A 17814-nucleotide genomic window follows, 5' to 3' on the forward strand; every position below is an offset into this window, starting at 1 on the left:
GCACATACAACCGGTAGAGTAAGTTTAAATGTAATTTTATTCAACATTCTGCCTTGTAAGGCTGATTAATCAGACTAGCGTGCAGGTAGACTACTCATACAGTAAGGATTTTATTGTCTTTGTTTTGTGTCTATAGATCACCACCTGACATCAATCAAGTTCATACAGTATGGTAAGATATGAATAAGAATATAATATGCAAATGTGACTTGCTTAAGTAGATTATACACTGCAAGAGCAGGTAGAGGGGTCAGTAAAGGAGGGGTTATTTAAGTCGGATAAGGGCCGTATAGACTTGAGTATGGAGAATCACAAACACTGGTCAAAAACACTGGTACCACCTACAATAGCTGACCACCATACTGTGTGACCGCTATACTTGTGTTCTCAGGCCCATCTCAAGGTGCCTGTGTAGACATGAACACAGTCATCCATATTTAGCCAGCACCCAGCCCTGTTTATCCAGCACAACCCAGCCAGCCCTATGTAGACTAGACAGCCTATCAGCCCTGAACCCTGTGCTCTCGATCAGCTCTCTCAGGGAAACAGACTCAGAGTCATGTGAATAATTACCTGCCTAATCCCTGCAATTAGATAACTATGATTAGTGCAATCCCTTACCTGCCTGGGAGGAGGGGTGGAGGGTGAGGGAATACCTACCTCAGGGAGAGGAGCGGGGTGGGGTGGCAAATTAGTTATGGATGATGAAGTGTGTGAGATGAAGAGATGGATGGATTAACAATGTGAGAGGGGAGTGAGGGTTAGTTAGGGATACGAATAACGCCAGTTACTGCCTGTAAGAGAGAAGGATAACATATCTGAGCAGAAATAACCGCTACATTATTAGTATGTCTTGAGACATTTTTCGACATTGTATGTTTAACATAGCCTATATATTGTAGACCCAGTTCTTTGCTGAGGATACATTTATGTACTGAAAGGACTATTTTCTTCTTGACATTCAAATAAATACAGGGGTATTGAAATCTGTGAAATCCCTCTCTCTCTCTGTGTGAGTGTGTTTTTGTGTGTGTGTTGTCAGCGTGTGTGCGTGTGTGAATTAGAATACTGACATACCTTTTTATCTCTTCAGAATGACTAATTATCTGTGTTTGTGTGAGTGGTTCGTTTACGAGTGTGTGTGCACTCGTATCTGTAACGATAGTGTGTGAGGATGTGTGTTTCTGTTTGTGCCTGTCTCTTTGTGCATGGCTGATTGCTTTGTCCATCTGACTACAATTGAAAGGGGATCTCTATATATCTCCGTGTTGGTGTCACTGTATCTCAGCCGCTCCACCTTAAAGGGAGCTTTAGCAGGCTGTCTTGTTTATGTTGAAGCCAACAGGCACAATATATTACAGTCTAGGGCTCCCTGCTGAAAATCCTACTGGATCTTCTAGTGACCTGCTGTTCTTTCCTGCTTTCCTGTTTTTTTATTTTTTTTATTTAGATTAAAGGCAAAGCTCGCTCTCTGTCAGTTTTTCACCCTCTTTTTTTATTTATTTTGTATTCCAACAGAGAAGGCAACCCTTCAGTTTCAGGTTCTGCTCTCTCCTATGAGAAGAAGAGGGCTGGAGGTACTGTAGATTGTAGGTGAATTTGGATGGAGGAGTGTAGTGTTTGTATCTTGTTGGAGGGGTTGGTGAAGGGACAGGAAAGAGGGGGTACTTGGGTGTAACGCTCAAGCTTCACTGCCATGTCAGTGCGTGTGGACTCTAACTGATCACAGAGCGAGAGAGAGAGAGAAACGAGAGTGAGACTTTGGTTATACCGAGGAAACGGGAAGAAGGAAAAGGAGCCTGAGTGTGAGTGTGGGGATTTGTTTTACCGTGAGACTCGTTTGACGGATGCACTGACAGACAGAGCTCTCCCAGCTGTGTCGACAGGCTCCGTGTCAGACAGAGACAGAGCAGAGCTGAACGGAAAGAAGAGAAGAGAGCAGGACTGGGCAGGAGGGAGGACTGCTCTCTCCAACCTTGCCTGAGACCACACCAAAGCAGGGGGAAAGCTCTGGACTGGGCTGTGTTCCTGGTGGAGGGCAGAGGAGTTGAGGGCCAGGGGACGGGCACTGACCTGGCCATCAAACAGACTGTGAACATATCCTCTCCTGGGACCATGTACCCTCAGGGCAGGCATCCGGTAAGTGGACCCTCTTTTTCTCTTTATCTGACTACTGCTTAGTGACAGAGACGGGGACTGCACTGAGAGGGACAGAGACGGGGACTGCACTGAGAGAGACCGAGACGGGGACTGTTCAGTGACAGGGATAGAGACAGGGACTGCACTGAGAGGGACAGAGATGGGGACTGCACTGAGAGGGACAGAAACATGGAACAGTTAGGGTGTATGAAGAGATTCCTTCTAACACACACACAAACACACGCATGCAGTCACACCCACACACACACACATATACACACACACGAGTGATGTGAGAGTCAGCTATACCACCCACACAACTACCTTTCAACTACCTCTCAACAGCACCTGGGTGCAGCTGACAGGGGAAAGACAGGGGAGGGTGGGTGTGTGTGTGGTTTTACTATCCTTGTGGGGACATTTCGCCAGTCCCCACAAGGAAAAAGGTATATTTTAGGCTTAGGGGTTACAATTAGGGTTAGGGTTTGGGGTTAAGGTTAGGGTTGAGATTAGGTTGAGGGTTAGGGTTAGGGAAAATAGGATTTTGAATGGGAATCAATTGTTTGGATAGTAAAACAAACGTGTGTGTGTGTGTGCGTGCGCTCTGTGCTGTATCTTTGTTTATGTGTCCAAGGATAGTGTGTTAGAAGGCAGTGGAAGGTATTCCCTTCAGTCCCCTCTCTCCCTACCACCCTCCTCTCATTATTTACTGAACTACAGTATTAGGAACTGAAGGATGAAGCTGGAAGAGGGGGTAGCTTTGACCATACATGCGAGAGAGGCGGATAGAGAGATACGAGGTCTAGTTTCTATAGTCAGATTTGTTGTCCGTGTCTTTGTATCTGGTGCAAATGTGTCAGTGAACACTCCGTTTTCAGCCTGCAATCACAGAGAATTATAGCCGACATTTTCAGAAGAGGGGGCATGTGAAATCAATTATATGTACAGAGAGAATGCAAATCAGTGGAATAGAATGGAAGCAAGATTGAAAGAGAACCGAGGCATTGTGAATTAGAAATGGAAATGAATAGGAGATCACACAGGTTATAGGACTATACTCAGTCTCTGTTCTCTTTAGTCCCTTCAGAGATTTTGTTCAGAGTTGTACGGTGTTTGTGATAAAGTTTGGTTCCAGATTGAGCCAACCTTAACAGATCAATACATACTGCTGCTGCCAGTGGAATTGTACTTCTGCTGCCTACTGGTGTAATGGGATCTACAGCACAGAGTGAGGGTGCAAGGAACGTGTGCGTGTGTGTGTGTGAGCTTGAGAGAGAATGAGGAAAAGAGGGTGACTGCGTAGACTTTGAAATAGCCCCTTGTACCCATTACTGTCAAGAGACTAGTTTCTTTGCATCTCATTTTCCAAAGGTAGTCATGTTTTGTATGTATCCCAAGCCTCATCTTGTTATACTATTAATATCCTATCAATCAATGTCTTATTTTGTATCAATGAAACATATGAATGTCCAGATAATTTAAACGTCAGACTCACTGGACTTGACTAGCGGTATCTGTATACATCCTGTATGTACCATCCAAGACCAAGAAGAGAAGAAAGGGCCTCCATCTCCCCTATCACTCACAAATGTCACTGGCCTTTTGAAATGATAAGTAACTGAAAACAAAAACCACATAGACATGGCAACACCACTGTGTTGTGTTGACTCCTGTGACGGAAAAGAGACATTGTTCTCTGTTCAGTGGTCCTCCTAAAGGGTTAAACCCAGGGCTGCTTTACAAGGCAAACAGAAACAGTCTAACATAATTGGTTCCACTGGATGCTTGTGGCTGAAGTGAGGAACTGCTCTGTGAACTACGGTTGGGCGATGTCAATCTTTGTCACATCATTATTATGTACTCATTAAACATCGTGATATACTCTGGTATAGCCCCCTATTGCTATACTCTGGTATAGCCCCCCCAGAAACACGTTTTTAAAAGATGCCAGCGCGAGCTCGCATGCTATGGGAGGGATGAGATAAATCCCGACATTGACCAAATATATTTAGTGAATCTGTGGCACGACTGGGGTGTGTGTGGGCATGTATGTGTGTGCTGCAGCGCGCAAATAGAGCGAGTGACACTGTCAAAGAGCCTCGCTGGCTGTGCATTGTGCAATGGGTTGTAAATCATCATGGGCTGCAGACAGAACAAGCAACTCTGCTGTCCTCAGAACTGGATAATTAAAAACTGTTTAGCATTTTAGCCTAATCCTCTCTTATTAGGTCTAGGGTACTAGGCTGTGAAGGTAGGTTGTACATTGCTAGAATAATATGGAAATAGGCCCAGGCCAACTAGTTTACACATCGTGTTATTTCATAAACTTTCCTCAGCTGTAGCCTCAGTTTTCTTTAGACTTCTCATTCGATTTTTCCATCTTTGTATTGTTTGCTTTCATAACTTAATTTGTCTTAATGCTTTTATGTTATTTCAATTATTAGGATTTTGCCCGTTTGTTTCACAATGTCAAGGAGGGATTTTTTTTCGGCCTTGCATGCATGCATGCACGCAAGCATATTTTCTCTCATATACTGCTTTGCTCAACTGTCAGGTTTGTTAACATTTCTCATTAGATGTTTCTATCTTGCTATTGTTTGTTTTCTCTCTCTCATTATTACCTTAAGCCTACCATATTTGTAGGTTATTCAAAAACAATGTATAGGTGCTACACATAGGATTTATATTTTTGCAATGTAATTTCTGAAATGTCCATAATATATCTGCAGTAATAGTGGAATGATAGTGTTTCACAGTATAATAGTGGAATGATAGTGTTTCATGGTGTTGTGATATTCGCCTATTGCTGGCTTCTGTTGACAAAATGGGAAAACTGTTTTGGCTGTGTTTATCTAGTGGAAACCGGGAAAGGGACCAATGGTCATTTCCTGGATGCTAAAAATCTACACAGTCCGCTCAATTTCAGTTTATGTGAGAGAAAAAAATAGTGTAGCACTGAATAGTGTAGGGAATCATTGTACCATCTAAATCACTGTGAAATATATTTTCTATAACTAAAAATATAGTTTTTACATCGGTTTTAAAACTGGTGGACGAAACCGAAAGTAAAAACTGAAGCGCGAGTCTCCACCATGTTAAGGTGAAATGAGATGCGGAGGAGGGGGAGATTTGTTTTGAATGCGGCCTAGTGTTCTTGCAATTCACATAGCTTACACATGGGGGAGAAATGCAATATGTAGCACCTTTAAAACTTTCTGAGATAGATTCATTGTTTGATCATGAAATAGCACAGCGGGAAAAATCATCCACTATTGGAGAGAGAGAAAAAACGAAAACATATTTTCTGACCAGACATTTAGCGCTGCTTTGGTGGAACTTAGCCATGTCTACATTGTTCTGTTGCATTCTGTAAATATAACATATTAATTTAAATGGGCGATAGCAAATAGGAATATAGGCAATTTACTCAGACTGTCACCCATGCACTGCCCTGCTGTGCACTGCATGGCCAGTCATGTTGAAATGGGTTAAGTATAGTCTGTCACATCACAATGTCGTCACCATTGACGATGGCTGACCTCAATAGACGATACTATCGTAATATCGCCCACCCTACTGTGAACCACCGCCAGCCCAGGCCAAGAACAATAAAACCAGGCTGTGAATGCTTGAGCTGTCACGCCCTGAGTTTCCACAGTTACCAAACACACATTTCCAACCGCTGCAGCAAGAGCCATGGGAGGCAGGCCTGATAGTGGATAGATGGATAGATGGACACGGTCCTTATCTACATAGACAGAGTAGGTAGCAGTTGCCACAACCACTACAACCCCCCTAATGAGTTTAAAATTAGAGGTATGGTAGGTAATCTGAGCCTAGATTTGTGCTAAAGCTAAAGTCTACTTTGAGGTCTGTGAAACACTAGCTGATTCTCAGTACATCCACTGACTAGACCACTCTGTCTTTACCTGTAGGGACTCACAGCATGGACTAAAATGAACATGGCATTACACTATGTTAAACACAGACAGAATCCTTGTAGTTGACATATTTTTGTTGGTGCAGTTCAGAGTTTTTTTGTTTTTTGGATGTTGCAGGCTTGGGTGGTGGACATTAGCTCCTGCACGCTTAGACTGAGTTGTGTGTGTGTGTGTGTGTTTGTTGACTGAACGACCCCCCCAGAGACTGTTGTGATAGGTGTCTGGAGAGAGTTGATCTGGCCCTGGACTGATCCTGATTTAATGGGAGTAGACTCACACAGGAGGGGACATACCACAGGCAGACAGGGACACAGGTCCAGTGTGTGTGTATACAGCAGGGACAGAGAGCATACTACTAACTGCTTCACCAGGGTGCCAGTGTTACAGCAGTAATCTCTCATCTGCCTAGTAAATCTAGCCTTAAGTCTGGCCTATGTGTTCCACCTCCTGACCAATAGGCCCATATTAATACTCTAGCTGGGAGCTGTCTGTGTACTGGGTCTGGTCTCACTTCTCTGCGCCTCTCAGGGTAACACTTTGTTTTTACGGCCAAGTAAACAAACCAACGCCAAATATCTGGCTGCACAAATCACATATGTTCCCTTAATTAGGTTAGGGCGAGTGGTGGTGTGCGTGCGTTAGCTCTCTCTTGCTTTTGGGTTGTTCGCCTGTTTTCCTCTGGATACATCTGTATTGTGGAGCTTGTTTTCCTGTTCATGCATCAGGATTTTAATTAAATACAGGTACATCATGGATATTTTCTGGCAGATGTAACCATCATCTTCATCCATACTGTTACCTGTTTACATTTCAGATAACAAACAGGTTCTTTATGAAGTCAATTATGAACACATCAATCCAAATTAACTGTGCTCTCCAATCCTTACACTCATTCTCCCCTCAGTCAAAGCCTTTGTTGGTTTTTATAAAAAGAGCTGATCTGACCAAATTTTGGATCCACTCCAAGCCCTCTTTTCACCGCCAATCCTTCCATTTCTAATCCAGTATTGGATGGCGTTGGCTTTTGCCTCTCACCACAATGTATTGTGACTAAGTGGCAGGCTGGCTAGTGCCATGGTATCAAAGGGCGGCAGGTAGCTTAGCAAGTAAGAGCATTGGGCCAGTAACCAAAACGTTGCTGGTTCGAATCCCCGTGCCGACTAGGTGAAAAATCTGTCTGTGCCCTTGAGCAAGACACTTAACCCTAAATTACTAAAATGTATCAAAACCTTCAAGTGATAAATGAGGGCTCCGCTCCAGCTAAGATGTTGCTGCTGACTGCCCTGAAAGTGTGTGTCCTCATCCTCTACTCCTCTTAGGACTTTGGTGGGTGTGTCCCACCCCACTAGCCCTAGTCCCTACAAAGTCGAGCCTGCTATCAGCCAGCCTTTACACAGGACAGACCCAGACCAGAGCTCTATAACTCCTGAAGTAAGGAGAAGAGATAGACAACAGACCGAGAGGAGAGAGCGGGACAGAAGAGATGGAGACACCAGACCAAGAGGAGAGAGGGGGACACCCAGAGGAGAAAGAGTGGAGGGAAAAATAAAAAGAGAGAACAGGAGTGATGTGTAGGACACACCCACCCACCCACACACGTTTCCTACACCGGAGATCACATGAACACTTCCCTTCTACACTTGGTACTCTTCATCTATTCATGTGCCTTTACCCTAAATATTTCACCAGCAGATGATTATTTCATGCCCCTCTGAACATCTCTCTCCCCAGCCTGTCTGAAACAGAGAAAGAGAGAGCCAGAGAGGGAGATGGAGAGAGAAAGACTGAGGGAAGGAGAGAGGGAGCGGGCAGGGTGGCAGAACAGAAAGTATGCCACAGAGCAGACAGACGCTCTGCAGTCCCGATCAGTCCTAGACCCGCATCTGTTTCAGCCCAGAAACAGCGGCCTAAATCAAATGTTTCCCCCAGTGATTGATGGACAGATTAGGGGGAGTGATGAGTGGACGGACGGAGGGAGGAGGGCTGTGGCCCGGCTGCCGGCTCTGTACTGTTATGTGATCTCCTGGCCCTGTCTCTCCCCTCCCTCTCTCCCTGCCTCCACCCCCCCACCCATAGATAATCCTTCTAAATTCTCGGCTCACCCTGCTCCAGCTCTGCTCCAGCTCCTCTAAATTGTGATTGACTGCTGTCGTCCCACATGGCTGGCCTGTCTGTCTCCCCCCTCCCTCCCTCCCCTCCTCTCCTAGATTAACCGGATCTGTTTGGTGTTTCAGGATCCCCCATGCTGTCTGACACCACCAGGGCCCAACTGAGCCACACTGAGATGAGAACCCGCTGGGTCTATAGTCATATCTCTCTCTGTCTGAGACAGACAATCACAACCTGACCCATACAGAAAACCTGACTACATTGAGGAATGTGTTATTGTGAGTGAGTGCTGATGTAAAATGGACAGTGGTCAGTCTGGAATGTAGTCTGTGGTGGTCAACTGTCTGTTCGGACGATTTGTTAGAGAAGAGATGGCATATCTCCCTCCCTCCCCTGCGTGTGTGTCAGAACAGTATGGTATGAATGAAGGTCAGTGGGGCTCAGTCGGCAGCCGCCCCTCCCCCTTAGGGGTTGTGTACTGAGTTGAGCCCGTCAGTCCAGGAAGCCGCCACACAGCCACAGCACTAGGGACAAACTGAGCTGCACAACCCTCAGCTTAATTACTGGAAAGCCCACAGAGTGTCTGACCTCCACCATTAGCCTAATTGAAATTTAATTGAATTTCCTTGTCTAGACTAATTAAGCTCCTACTGAAACAGGCAATCTTTTAGCCACCTAGCTAGCCTATGGACAGACAGGATTCGCACCCTATGCTGTGGGAAGAAGGGAAAGAAAGGGGGAGGAAAAAGGCAGAGAGAAGATAGAGAGGGTAAAGAGGTGGAGCGGAGAAGGGCAAAGGGGAGCAGTCTGGTATTGGCTCTCAGGGCTGGGTGTGGTGAGAGAGGGATGGAGTGAGGGAATGAGAGGAGGGAGAGAGATGGACAGATAGAGTTGTGCAGACTAAAGTGAGGTCATGGCGTGTGAGGTGAGGTAAGCAGCCTACACCACTGTTCGGGAGTATTTGGTTGAATAACACTGAGCAATGGCATGCATAGGGCCTCCTATAGCTCAGTTGGTAGAGCATGGCGCTTGCAATGGCAGGTTTGTGGGTTTGATTCCCACGGGGGGGCAGTATGAAACATTTATGCACTCACTAACTGTAAGTCGCTCTGGATAAGAGCGTCTGCTAAATGACTAAAATGTCAAATGTAATGCATGATCTTTTTAGCCTCAGTTGTGTGTGTGCGTGCACGTGCCTGTATGTGTGTTTCAGTAGTATGTCCCTCCCTCATGACACTTCCATCCCCTCAGCTATAAAGTGCCCAAGAAAGGGAAAATAACTGAACTGAATGACTACCGACCCATAGCACTCACTTCCATCATCATGAAGTGCTTCGAGAGGCTCGTCAATGACCACATCACCTCCTCCCTCCCTGACACATTCAACCCTCTCCAATTCGCCTACCGCCCGACAGTTCCACGGACGACGCAATCGCTGTTTCACTGCACACTACCCTCACCCACCTGGAGAAAAGGAATGCATATGGGAGGATATTGTTCATCGATTACAGCAGGGCCTTTTAATACCATAGTGCCCCCTTAGCTCACCACAAAGCTCATGGCCCTGGGACTGAACTCCTCCCTATGCAACTGGGTCCTGGACTTCCTGATGGGCCGCCCCCAGGTGGTGAAGGTAGGCAACATTACCTCCTCCACACTGATCCTCGACACGGGGGCCCCACAAGGGTGCGTCCTCAGTCCCCTCCTGTACTCCCTGTATACCCACAACTGCATGGCCTCACACAGGTCCAACTCCATCATCAAGTTCGCTGACGACATGACAGTAGTAGGCCTGATTACCAACAATGACGAGACGGCCTACAGAGAGGAGGTAGGCACTCTGACAGAGTGGTGCCAAGTAAACAACAACCTCTCCCTCAATGTCAGCAAATCAAAGGAGCTGATTGTGGACTTCAAGAGGAACCAGGCTGGGCACGCCCCGATCCTCATCAATGGGGCTGCCATGGAGACGGTCAAAAGCTTCAAGTTCAGGAGGCTGAAGAAATTCAGCCTGTCCCCAAGGGCCCTCAGTGTTCTACAGGAGCACCATTGAGAGCATACTGTTGGGCTGCATCACAGCCTGGTACGACAACTCCACCGCCGCTGACCACAAGGCGCTACAGGGCGTGATACGTTCAGCCGAATGCACCATTAGGTGCACACTGCTGCCCTCCAGGACACCTACAACACCAGGTGTCACAGGAAGGCCAAGAAGATCATCAGGGACCCCATCCACCCGAGCCATGTACTGTTCATCCTGCTTCCATCACTCAGACATGGGCAGTACAGGAGCATCATGGTAAAAACTGAAAGACTGGCCAATAGCTTCTACCTCCAGATCATAGTCCTAGTCCCCCTCCTGCACCCCCGGACTTCCTTACTGCTCCCCCTATGGACATCCCCCCCCCACCTCAACAGACACTTACCCTGCCCCCATCCAATGAACATTTATCATGCTGCATAGCCGGCACTAATAAGCTAACTGCTCCACCCCCCACAACCACCTCCTTCCCGGTTATATCGCTCTGCCTCTAAAACAACATCCCTGCTGTGTTTGTGTTCCCCCAACTACACAGCGAGGGGAACAACACCTAAAGTGCTTCAGACGGGCTCCAGGGGGAAGCAGGGTTCTCCTGGGGGGCATTTGTTGAGATTCTTTGCTTTTAGCAGGTGAAAGACAGTGCCGTTTTAATGTTTGTGATTCACCATGAGTTATTCATTTGACATTTTCCCTTCTCAGAGCTTTGTAGGCAGGAATACATTAGCAAAAAGCATCCTAGCAGAGGAGAGAGGGAGGTGAGGAGAGAGGGAGGAGAGGAAAGAGATGCTAATGTGAGAGGGGGGAGGGAGACAGTCAGGAGAGAGAGAGGAGAAGGAAACGGGAGAGAAGAAGAGGGTGGTAGGAGAGAGAAGAGCGAGAGAGTGTTTGTGAAAGAGGGGGGCAGAGAGATAAAGAGCGCAACGACAATGTTTTTTTTATGGTGTGTGTTGAAGTGACCTTACTCTCCCTTCTTCTTTCCTCTCTCTCCTTTCTTTTCTCTCCCCCAGGTCCCTGTTCAGCCTGGCCAGTCTTTCAAGTTCACAGTCCTGGAGACCCTGGACCGCATCAAGGAGGAGTTCCAGTTCCTCCAGGCTCAATACCACAGGTACTGTATACTCTACCCTCCACCTCACCTCAGGCCCTTATAGACTATACAGATAGTATATACACACCACCCTCCATCTTACCCCATGCAGGCGTATGTAGGCACAATCCAAAACTCCCATCTTCAGACACACAGATACATGGATAGCACAGACTTTTACTTCTATCGTGTATTGATGTTTATGCACAATAGAAGTAAAAGTCTGTGCTATCCATGTATCTGTGTGTCTGAAGATGGGAGTCTGAGGATTGTGTCCTATATGAATGTATGTACCTCAGGCGGGAACTGCCCCCTCTCTCCAAAGGACTGGGGGATCCCCCTGGGAACCACTGCCGCACTTCTACTGCTCCACTTATTAGTCTGTGGAATATTACACGATCTAGATTAGACGTCAGGCTTAATAATACTGTATGTGGTGTATGTGAAAGCCAAGGACGGGTGCAGTGAACTATATGGTTGATATAACACAGTCATACACAGGCAGATCAAATGCAGGTAGAGATTCTAATCTTATCCATCAGTCTTCCTGGCACAGTGGCAGGGTGCAAGCCTGGTCCCAGATCTGTTTGTGCTGTTTTTCCGACTCCTATGCTCGATGTCACAGGCTAGCAGGGTGTGGTGATATTGGTCTATTCTTCCATATCATAGCAGAGAGATAGTCTGTTTTATCAGAGTGATAGCAGAGTAGAGTTGACCTCCAGACAGTGACCTTGGTGCTGAGAGCCCAGCTTCACAGCATGAGCTGAATACTCATGGCCATAACTCTCTCGTCACAGCAGTGAACAGTGTGCTGAAACTAACGTTGTTCTCCTACTGCAGCCTGGATCCCATCGGTCTCTTTGTCTAATTGATCTAGACCCATAACCTTTTTTCAGCTTTGACACAAAGGAGAGATTCAGGTTGAGCTGCAGCAGGGTAGGTCCTGCCTTAGATCAGTTTGTTGACGTGTGTGTGTGTGTGTGTTCTCTCTCTTTCTCCACAGCCTGAAACTGGAGTGTGAGAAGCTGGCCAGTGAGAAGACAGAGATGCAGAGACACTACATCATGGTAAGTTCTATTCTATTTACACCTACGCACCACCGCTGGTTCACAGGCATCAATCAGACAACGTGGAGAGGGAAGTCTCAGTCTGCCTTTACAAATATACCCCTCTCCACTACGCCAACATAGAAAAATATCTAGCCCAGGAATGGGCAACTCCAGTCCTTTGAGGCCGGAGCGGTGTCACACTTTTCCCCCATCCCTAGCAAACACAGTTGATTAAACTAATTGCGTTCTAAACAGAATATCATGGTTAGTTGATTATTGGAGTCAGGTGTGTTAGCTGGGGCTGGGGCAAAAGTGTGACACCAATCAGGCCCCCCGAGGACTGGAGTTGCCCATCCCTGATTCTAGCTTGTTGAGGAGCATCATCTTGAGTTAGGAGGATGAGACTCTGAGCAGAACATCTCTCTCTCTCACTCCCTCTGCAACAGCTTGAGCCCCTCCACAGTCTGTCTGCCTAAAGACTTGTATGTTAATAACTATGTCTATGTCTGTGGTACAAACACAGTGAGGACAGAACCTGAATACGATATGAACCATCTGCTGAGCAGCTCCCATTTCATCAAAGGGAGGGAGTGAGTGATAGAGAGAGAGAGACGGAAGAAAGAGAGCGAAAGGGAAGGGCAGTGCACAATGGTAGACAGACAGACAGACACTACCTCAGACTAAGAGTAATCACAGACTGTTCTCTGTGACTGTGAGAGGCTGTACTTTATGGATGATTTCACGTTTGCAGGGTTTGATGGATGGTTGAGTTGGCGGCAGTTGGATAGATGTGTAGGAGCCTTTACTCCAATATGAGGAGAGACTTCAGTGTACTCTGTGTTATAGACTGGGGGCAGTCAGTGACATTTGATCAACCCTCACACATACATACTAAATGTCATGACCTTTGTGACCACAGGACTATTGGTCAAAAGCAGGATGAAATAGGCTAAAACGTCGGCGAATTAAGGCTTTTCCCTAGTGTTGGACTCCCTGGTCTCCATAGAGATGGAGGATAGCTGGGGCAGGTCAGATATGCATGTACACTCTTAGAAAAAAGGGTTCCAAAAGGGTTCTTCGGCAGTCCCCATAGGAGAACCCTTTTTGGTTCCAGGTAGAACTTTTTTGGGTTCCGTGTAGAATCCTCTGTGTAAAGGGCTCTACATGGAACTCAAAAGGGTTCTAACTGTAACCAAAAGGGTTCAACTTGGAACCAAAAAGGGTTCTTCAAAGGGTTCTCCTATGGGGACAGCCGAGAACCCTTTTAGGTTCTAGATAGCACCTTTTTTTCTAAGAGTATATACAGTGCATTCGGAAAGTATTCAAAACCCTTGACCTTTTCCACATTTTGTTACGTTACAGCCTGATTCTAAAATTGATTAAATAAATAAAATTCCTCATCAATCTACACACAATACCCCATAATGACAAAGCAAAAACAGGTTTAGACATTATAGCAAATGTATTAAAAATGAAAAACATAAATACTTTATTTACATAAGTATTCAGATCCTTTGCTATGAGACTCAAAATTGAGCTAAAATGCATCCTCTTTCAATTTATCATCCTTGAGATGTTTCTACAACTTGATTGGATTCCACCTGTGGTCAATTCAATTGATTGGACATGATTTGGAAAGGCACACACCTGTCTATATAAGGTCCCACAGTTGACAGTGCATGTCAGAGCAAAAACCAAAGGAATTGTCCGTAGAGCTCCGAGACAGGATTGTGTCGAGGCACAGATCTGGGGAAGGGTACCAAAAAATGTCTGCAGCATTGAAGGTCCCCAAGAACACAATGGCCTCCATTGTTTTTAAATGGAAGACGTTTGGAACCACCAAGACTCTTCCTAGAGCTGGCCGCCTGGCCAAACTGAGCAATTGGGGGAGAAGAGCCTTGGTCAGGGAGGTGACCAAGAACCTGATGGTCACTCTGATTGAGCTCTAGAGGTCCTCTGTGGAGATGGGAGAAACTTCCAGAAGGACAACCATCTCTGCAGCACTCCACCAATCAGGCCTTTGTGGTAGAGTGACCAGACGGAAGCCACTCCTCAGTAAAAGGCACATGAAATCCCGCTTGGAGTTTGCCAAATGGCATTTAACGACTCAGACCATGAGCAACAAGATTCTCTGGTCTGATGAAACCAAGATTGAACTCTTTGGCCTGAATGCCAAGCGTCACGTCTGGAGGAAACCTGGCACCATCCCTACGGTGAAGCATGGTGGTGGCAGCATCATGCTGTGGGGATGTTCTCCAGCGGCAGGGACTGGGAGACTAGTCAGGATCGAGGGAAAGATGAATGGAGCAAAGTACAGAGAGATCCTTGATGAAAACCTGCTCCAGAGAGCTCAGGACCTCAGACTGGGGTGAAGGTTCACCTTCCAACAGGACAACGACCCTAAGCACACAGCCAAGACAACGCAGGAGTGGCTTCGGGACAAGTCTCTGAATGTCCTTGAGTGGCCCAGCCAGAGCCCGGCCTTGAATCCGATCGATCATCTCTGGAGAGACCTGAAAATAGCTGTGCAGCAACGCTCCCCATCCAACCTGACAGAGCTTGAGAGGATCTGCAGAGAAGAATGGGAGAAACTCCCCAAATACAGGTGTGCCAAGCTTGTAGCATCATACCCAAGAAGACTCAAGGCTGTATTCGCTGCCAAAGGTGCTTCAACAAAGTACTGAGTAAAGGGTCTGAAGATATTTCAGTTTTGTATATTTTAATACATTTGCAAAAATGTTTTAAGTTTTTGCTTTGTCATCAATTTTAGAATAAGGCTGTAACAAAATGTGGAAAACATCAAGGGGTCTGAATACTTTCCGAATGCATGTAATGTACAGTGCTGTGAAAAAGTAGTTGCCCCCTTTCTGATTTTCTCTATTTTTGAGTATTTTTGGTATTTTATTAGGATCCCCATTAGCTGTTGCGAAAGCAGCAGCTACTCTTCCTGGGGTCCACAGATCTTCAACCTAAACCTAAAATATATATTTTATAAAAGTTATGCAACACCCAATTCCTGAGGCAGCAAAGCATCCCCAAAACCATCACACTACCACCACCACGCTTGACCGTTGGTATGAGGTTCTTACTGTGGAATGCAGTGTTTGGTTTTCGCCAGACATAATAGGACCCATCTGGTCCAAAAAGTTGACTCAAGTTTGCCAAAAAGTACCTGAAAGCACCTGGATGTTCATCAAGACTCTTGGAAGAATGTTCTATGGACAGACTAGTCAAAAGTATAACTTTTTGGACGACAGGGGTCCCATTTATGTCTGGCAAAAACGATACACTGCATTCCAAAGTAAGAACCTCATACCAACGGTCAAGCATGGTGGTGGTAGTGTGATGGTTTGGGGATGCTTTGTTGCCTCAGGACCTGGACGACTTGCCTTAATAGAAGGAACCATGAATTATGCTCTGTATCAGAGAATTCTACAGGAGAATGTCAGGCCATCCGTCTGTAAGTGGAAGCTGAAGCACAGCTGGGTCATGCAGCAAGACAATGATCCAAAACACACAATCAAGTCTACATGAAAATGGTTAAAAAGCAACAAAGTATACATTTGGAATGGCCTAGTCAAAGTCCAGACCTAATCCCAATTGAGATGTTGTGGCAGGACTTGAAACGAGCCGTTCATGCTTGAAAACCCACAAATGTCGCTGAGTTAAAGAAGTTCTGCATGCAAGAGTGGGCCAAAATTCCTCCACAGCGATGTGAGAGACTGATCAACAACTACAGGAAGCATTTGGTTGCAGTCATTGCAGCTAAAAGTGGCACAACCAGTTATTGAGAGTAAGGGGGCAATTAATTTTTCACACAGGGGAACTGGATGTTGCAGAACTTTGTTAACCAAAAAATATATATTTATTTAATTATTTGTAAACTCAGGTTCCCTTTATCTAATATTAGGTTTTGGTTGACGATCTGATAACATTCAGTATCACAAATAGAGAAAATCACAAAGGGTGCAAATAATTTTTCTTGGCATTGTATATTGGTGTACATACAGTACACATTATGTTGAGTAGCCTATGAATGGCTGTGGTTGAGGTTAGATCTGAGGAATGGTCTCTACCATCTGTGTCTGTGATGCCTACTGTACAGTGGGGGGGGAAAGTATTTAGTCAGCCACCAATTGTGCAAGTTCTCCCACTTAAAAAGATGAGAGAGGCCTGTAATTTTCATCATAGGTACACGTCAACTATGACAGACAAATTGAGAAAAGAAAATCCAGAAAATCACATTGTAGGATTTTTAATGAATTTATTTGCAAATTATGGTGGAAAATAAGTATTTGGTCACCTACAAACAAGCAAGATTTCTGGCTCTCACAGACCTGTAACTTCTTCTTTAAGAGGCTCCTCTGTCCTCCACTCGTTACCTATATTAATGGCACCTGTTTGAACTTGTTATCAGTATAAAAGACACCTGTCCACAACCTCAAACAGTCACACTCCAAACTCCACTATGGCCAAGACCAAAGAGCTGTCAAAGGACACCAGAAACAAAATTGTAGACCTGCACCAGGCTGGGAAGACTGAATCTGCAATAGGTAAGCAGCTTGGTTTGAAGAAATCAACTGTGGGAGCAATTATTAGGAAATGGAAGACATACAAGACCACTGATAATCTCCCTCGATCTGGGGCTCCACGCAAGATCTCACCCGTGGGGTCAAAATGATCACAAGAACGGTGAGCAAAAATCCCAGAACCACACAGGGGGACCTAGTGAATGACCTGCAGAGAGCTGGGACCAAAGTAACAAAGCCTACCATCAGTAACACACTACGCTGCCAGGGACTCAAATCCTGCAGTGCCAGACGTGTCCCCCTGCTTAAGCCAGTACATGTCCAGGCCCGTCTGAAGTTTGCTAGAGTGCATTTGGATGATCCAGAAGAGGATTGGGAGAACGTCATATGGTCAGATGAAACCAAAATATAACTTTTTGGTAAAAACTCAACTCATCGTGTTTGGAGGACAAAGAATGCTGAGTTGCATCCAAAGAACACCATACCTACTGTGAAGCATGGGGGTGGAAACATCATGCTTTGGGGCTGTTTTTCTGCAAAGGGACCAGGACGACTGATCCGTGTAAGGGAAAGAATGAATGGGGCCATGTATCGTGAGATTTTGAGTGAAAACCTCCTTCCATCAGCAAGGGCATTGAAGATGAAACGTGGCTGGGTCTTTCAGCATGACAATGATCCCAAACACACCGCCCGGGCAACGAAGGAGTGGCTTCGTAAGAAGCATTTCAAGGTCCTGGAGTGGCCTAGCCAGTCTCCAGATCTCAACCCCATAGAAAATCTTTGGAGGGGGTTGAAAGTCCGTGTTGCCCAGCGACAGCCCCAAAACATCACTGCTCTAGAGGAGATCTGCATGGAGGAATGGGCCAAAATACCAGCAACAGTGTGTGAAACCCTTGTGAAGACTTACAGAAAACGTTTGACC

The 17814-nt window shown here is 45.9% G+C and overlaps 1 protein-coding gene across 3 annotated transcripts in view; it reads left to right on the plus strand.

Moving 5' to 3' along the window:
- Positions 1 to 1357: 1357 nt before the first annotated feature.
- The window catches only part of LOC121540338 (transducin-like enhancer protein 4), an 80235-nt gene continuing 63778 nt past the window's right edge, over positions 1358 to 17814 (plus strand). For all 3 annotated transcript variants that reach the window (XM_041849139.2, XM_041849141.2, XM_041849140.2), the window contains exons 1-3: positions 1358 to 2139; positions 11238 to 11335; positions 12318 to 12381. In XM_041849139.2, coding sequence (XP_041705073.1) covers positions 2116 to 2139; positions 11238 to 11335; positions 12318 to 12381 — 186 coding nt within the window. In that variant the 5' untranslated portion in view covers positions 1358 to 2115. The remainder of the gene's footprint in view (positions 2140 to 11237; positions 11336 to 12317; positions 12382 to 17814) is intronic.

Source organism: Coregonus clupeaformis, unplaced genomic scaffold, assembly GCF_020615455.1.
Source record: "Coregonus clupeaformis isolate EN_2021a unplaced genomic scaffold, ASM2061545v1 scaf0068, whole genome shotgun sequence".
NCBI lineage: Eukaryota > Metazoa > Chordata > Actinopteri > Salmoniformes > Salmonidae > Coregonus > Coregonus clupeaformis.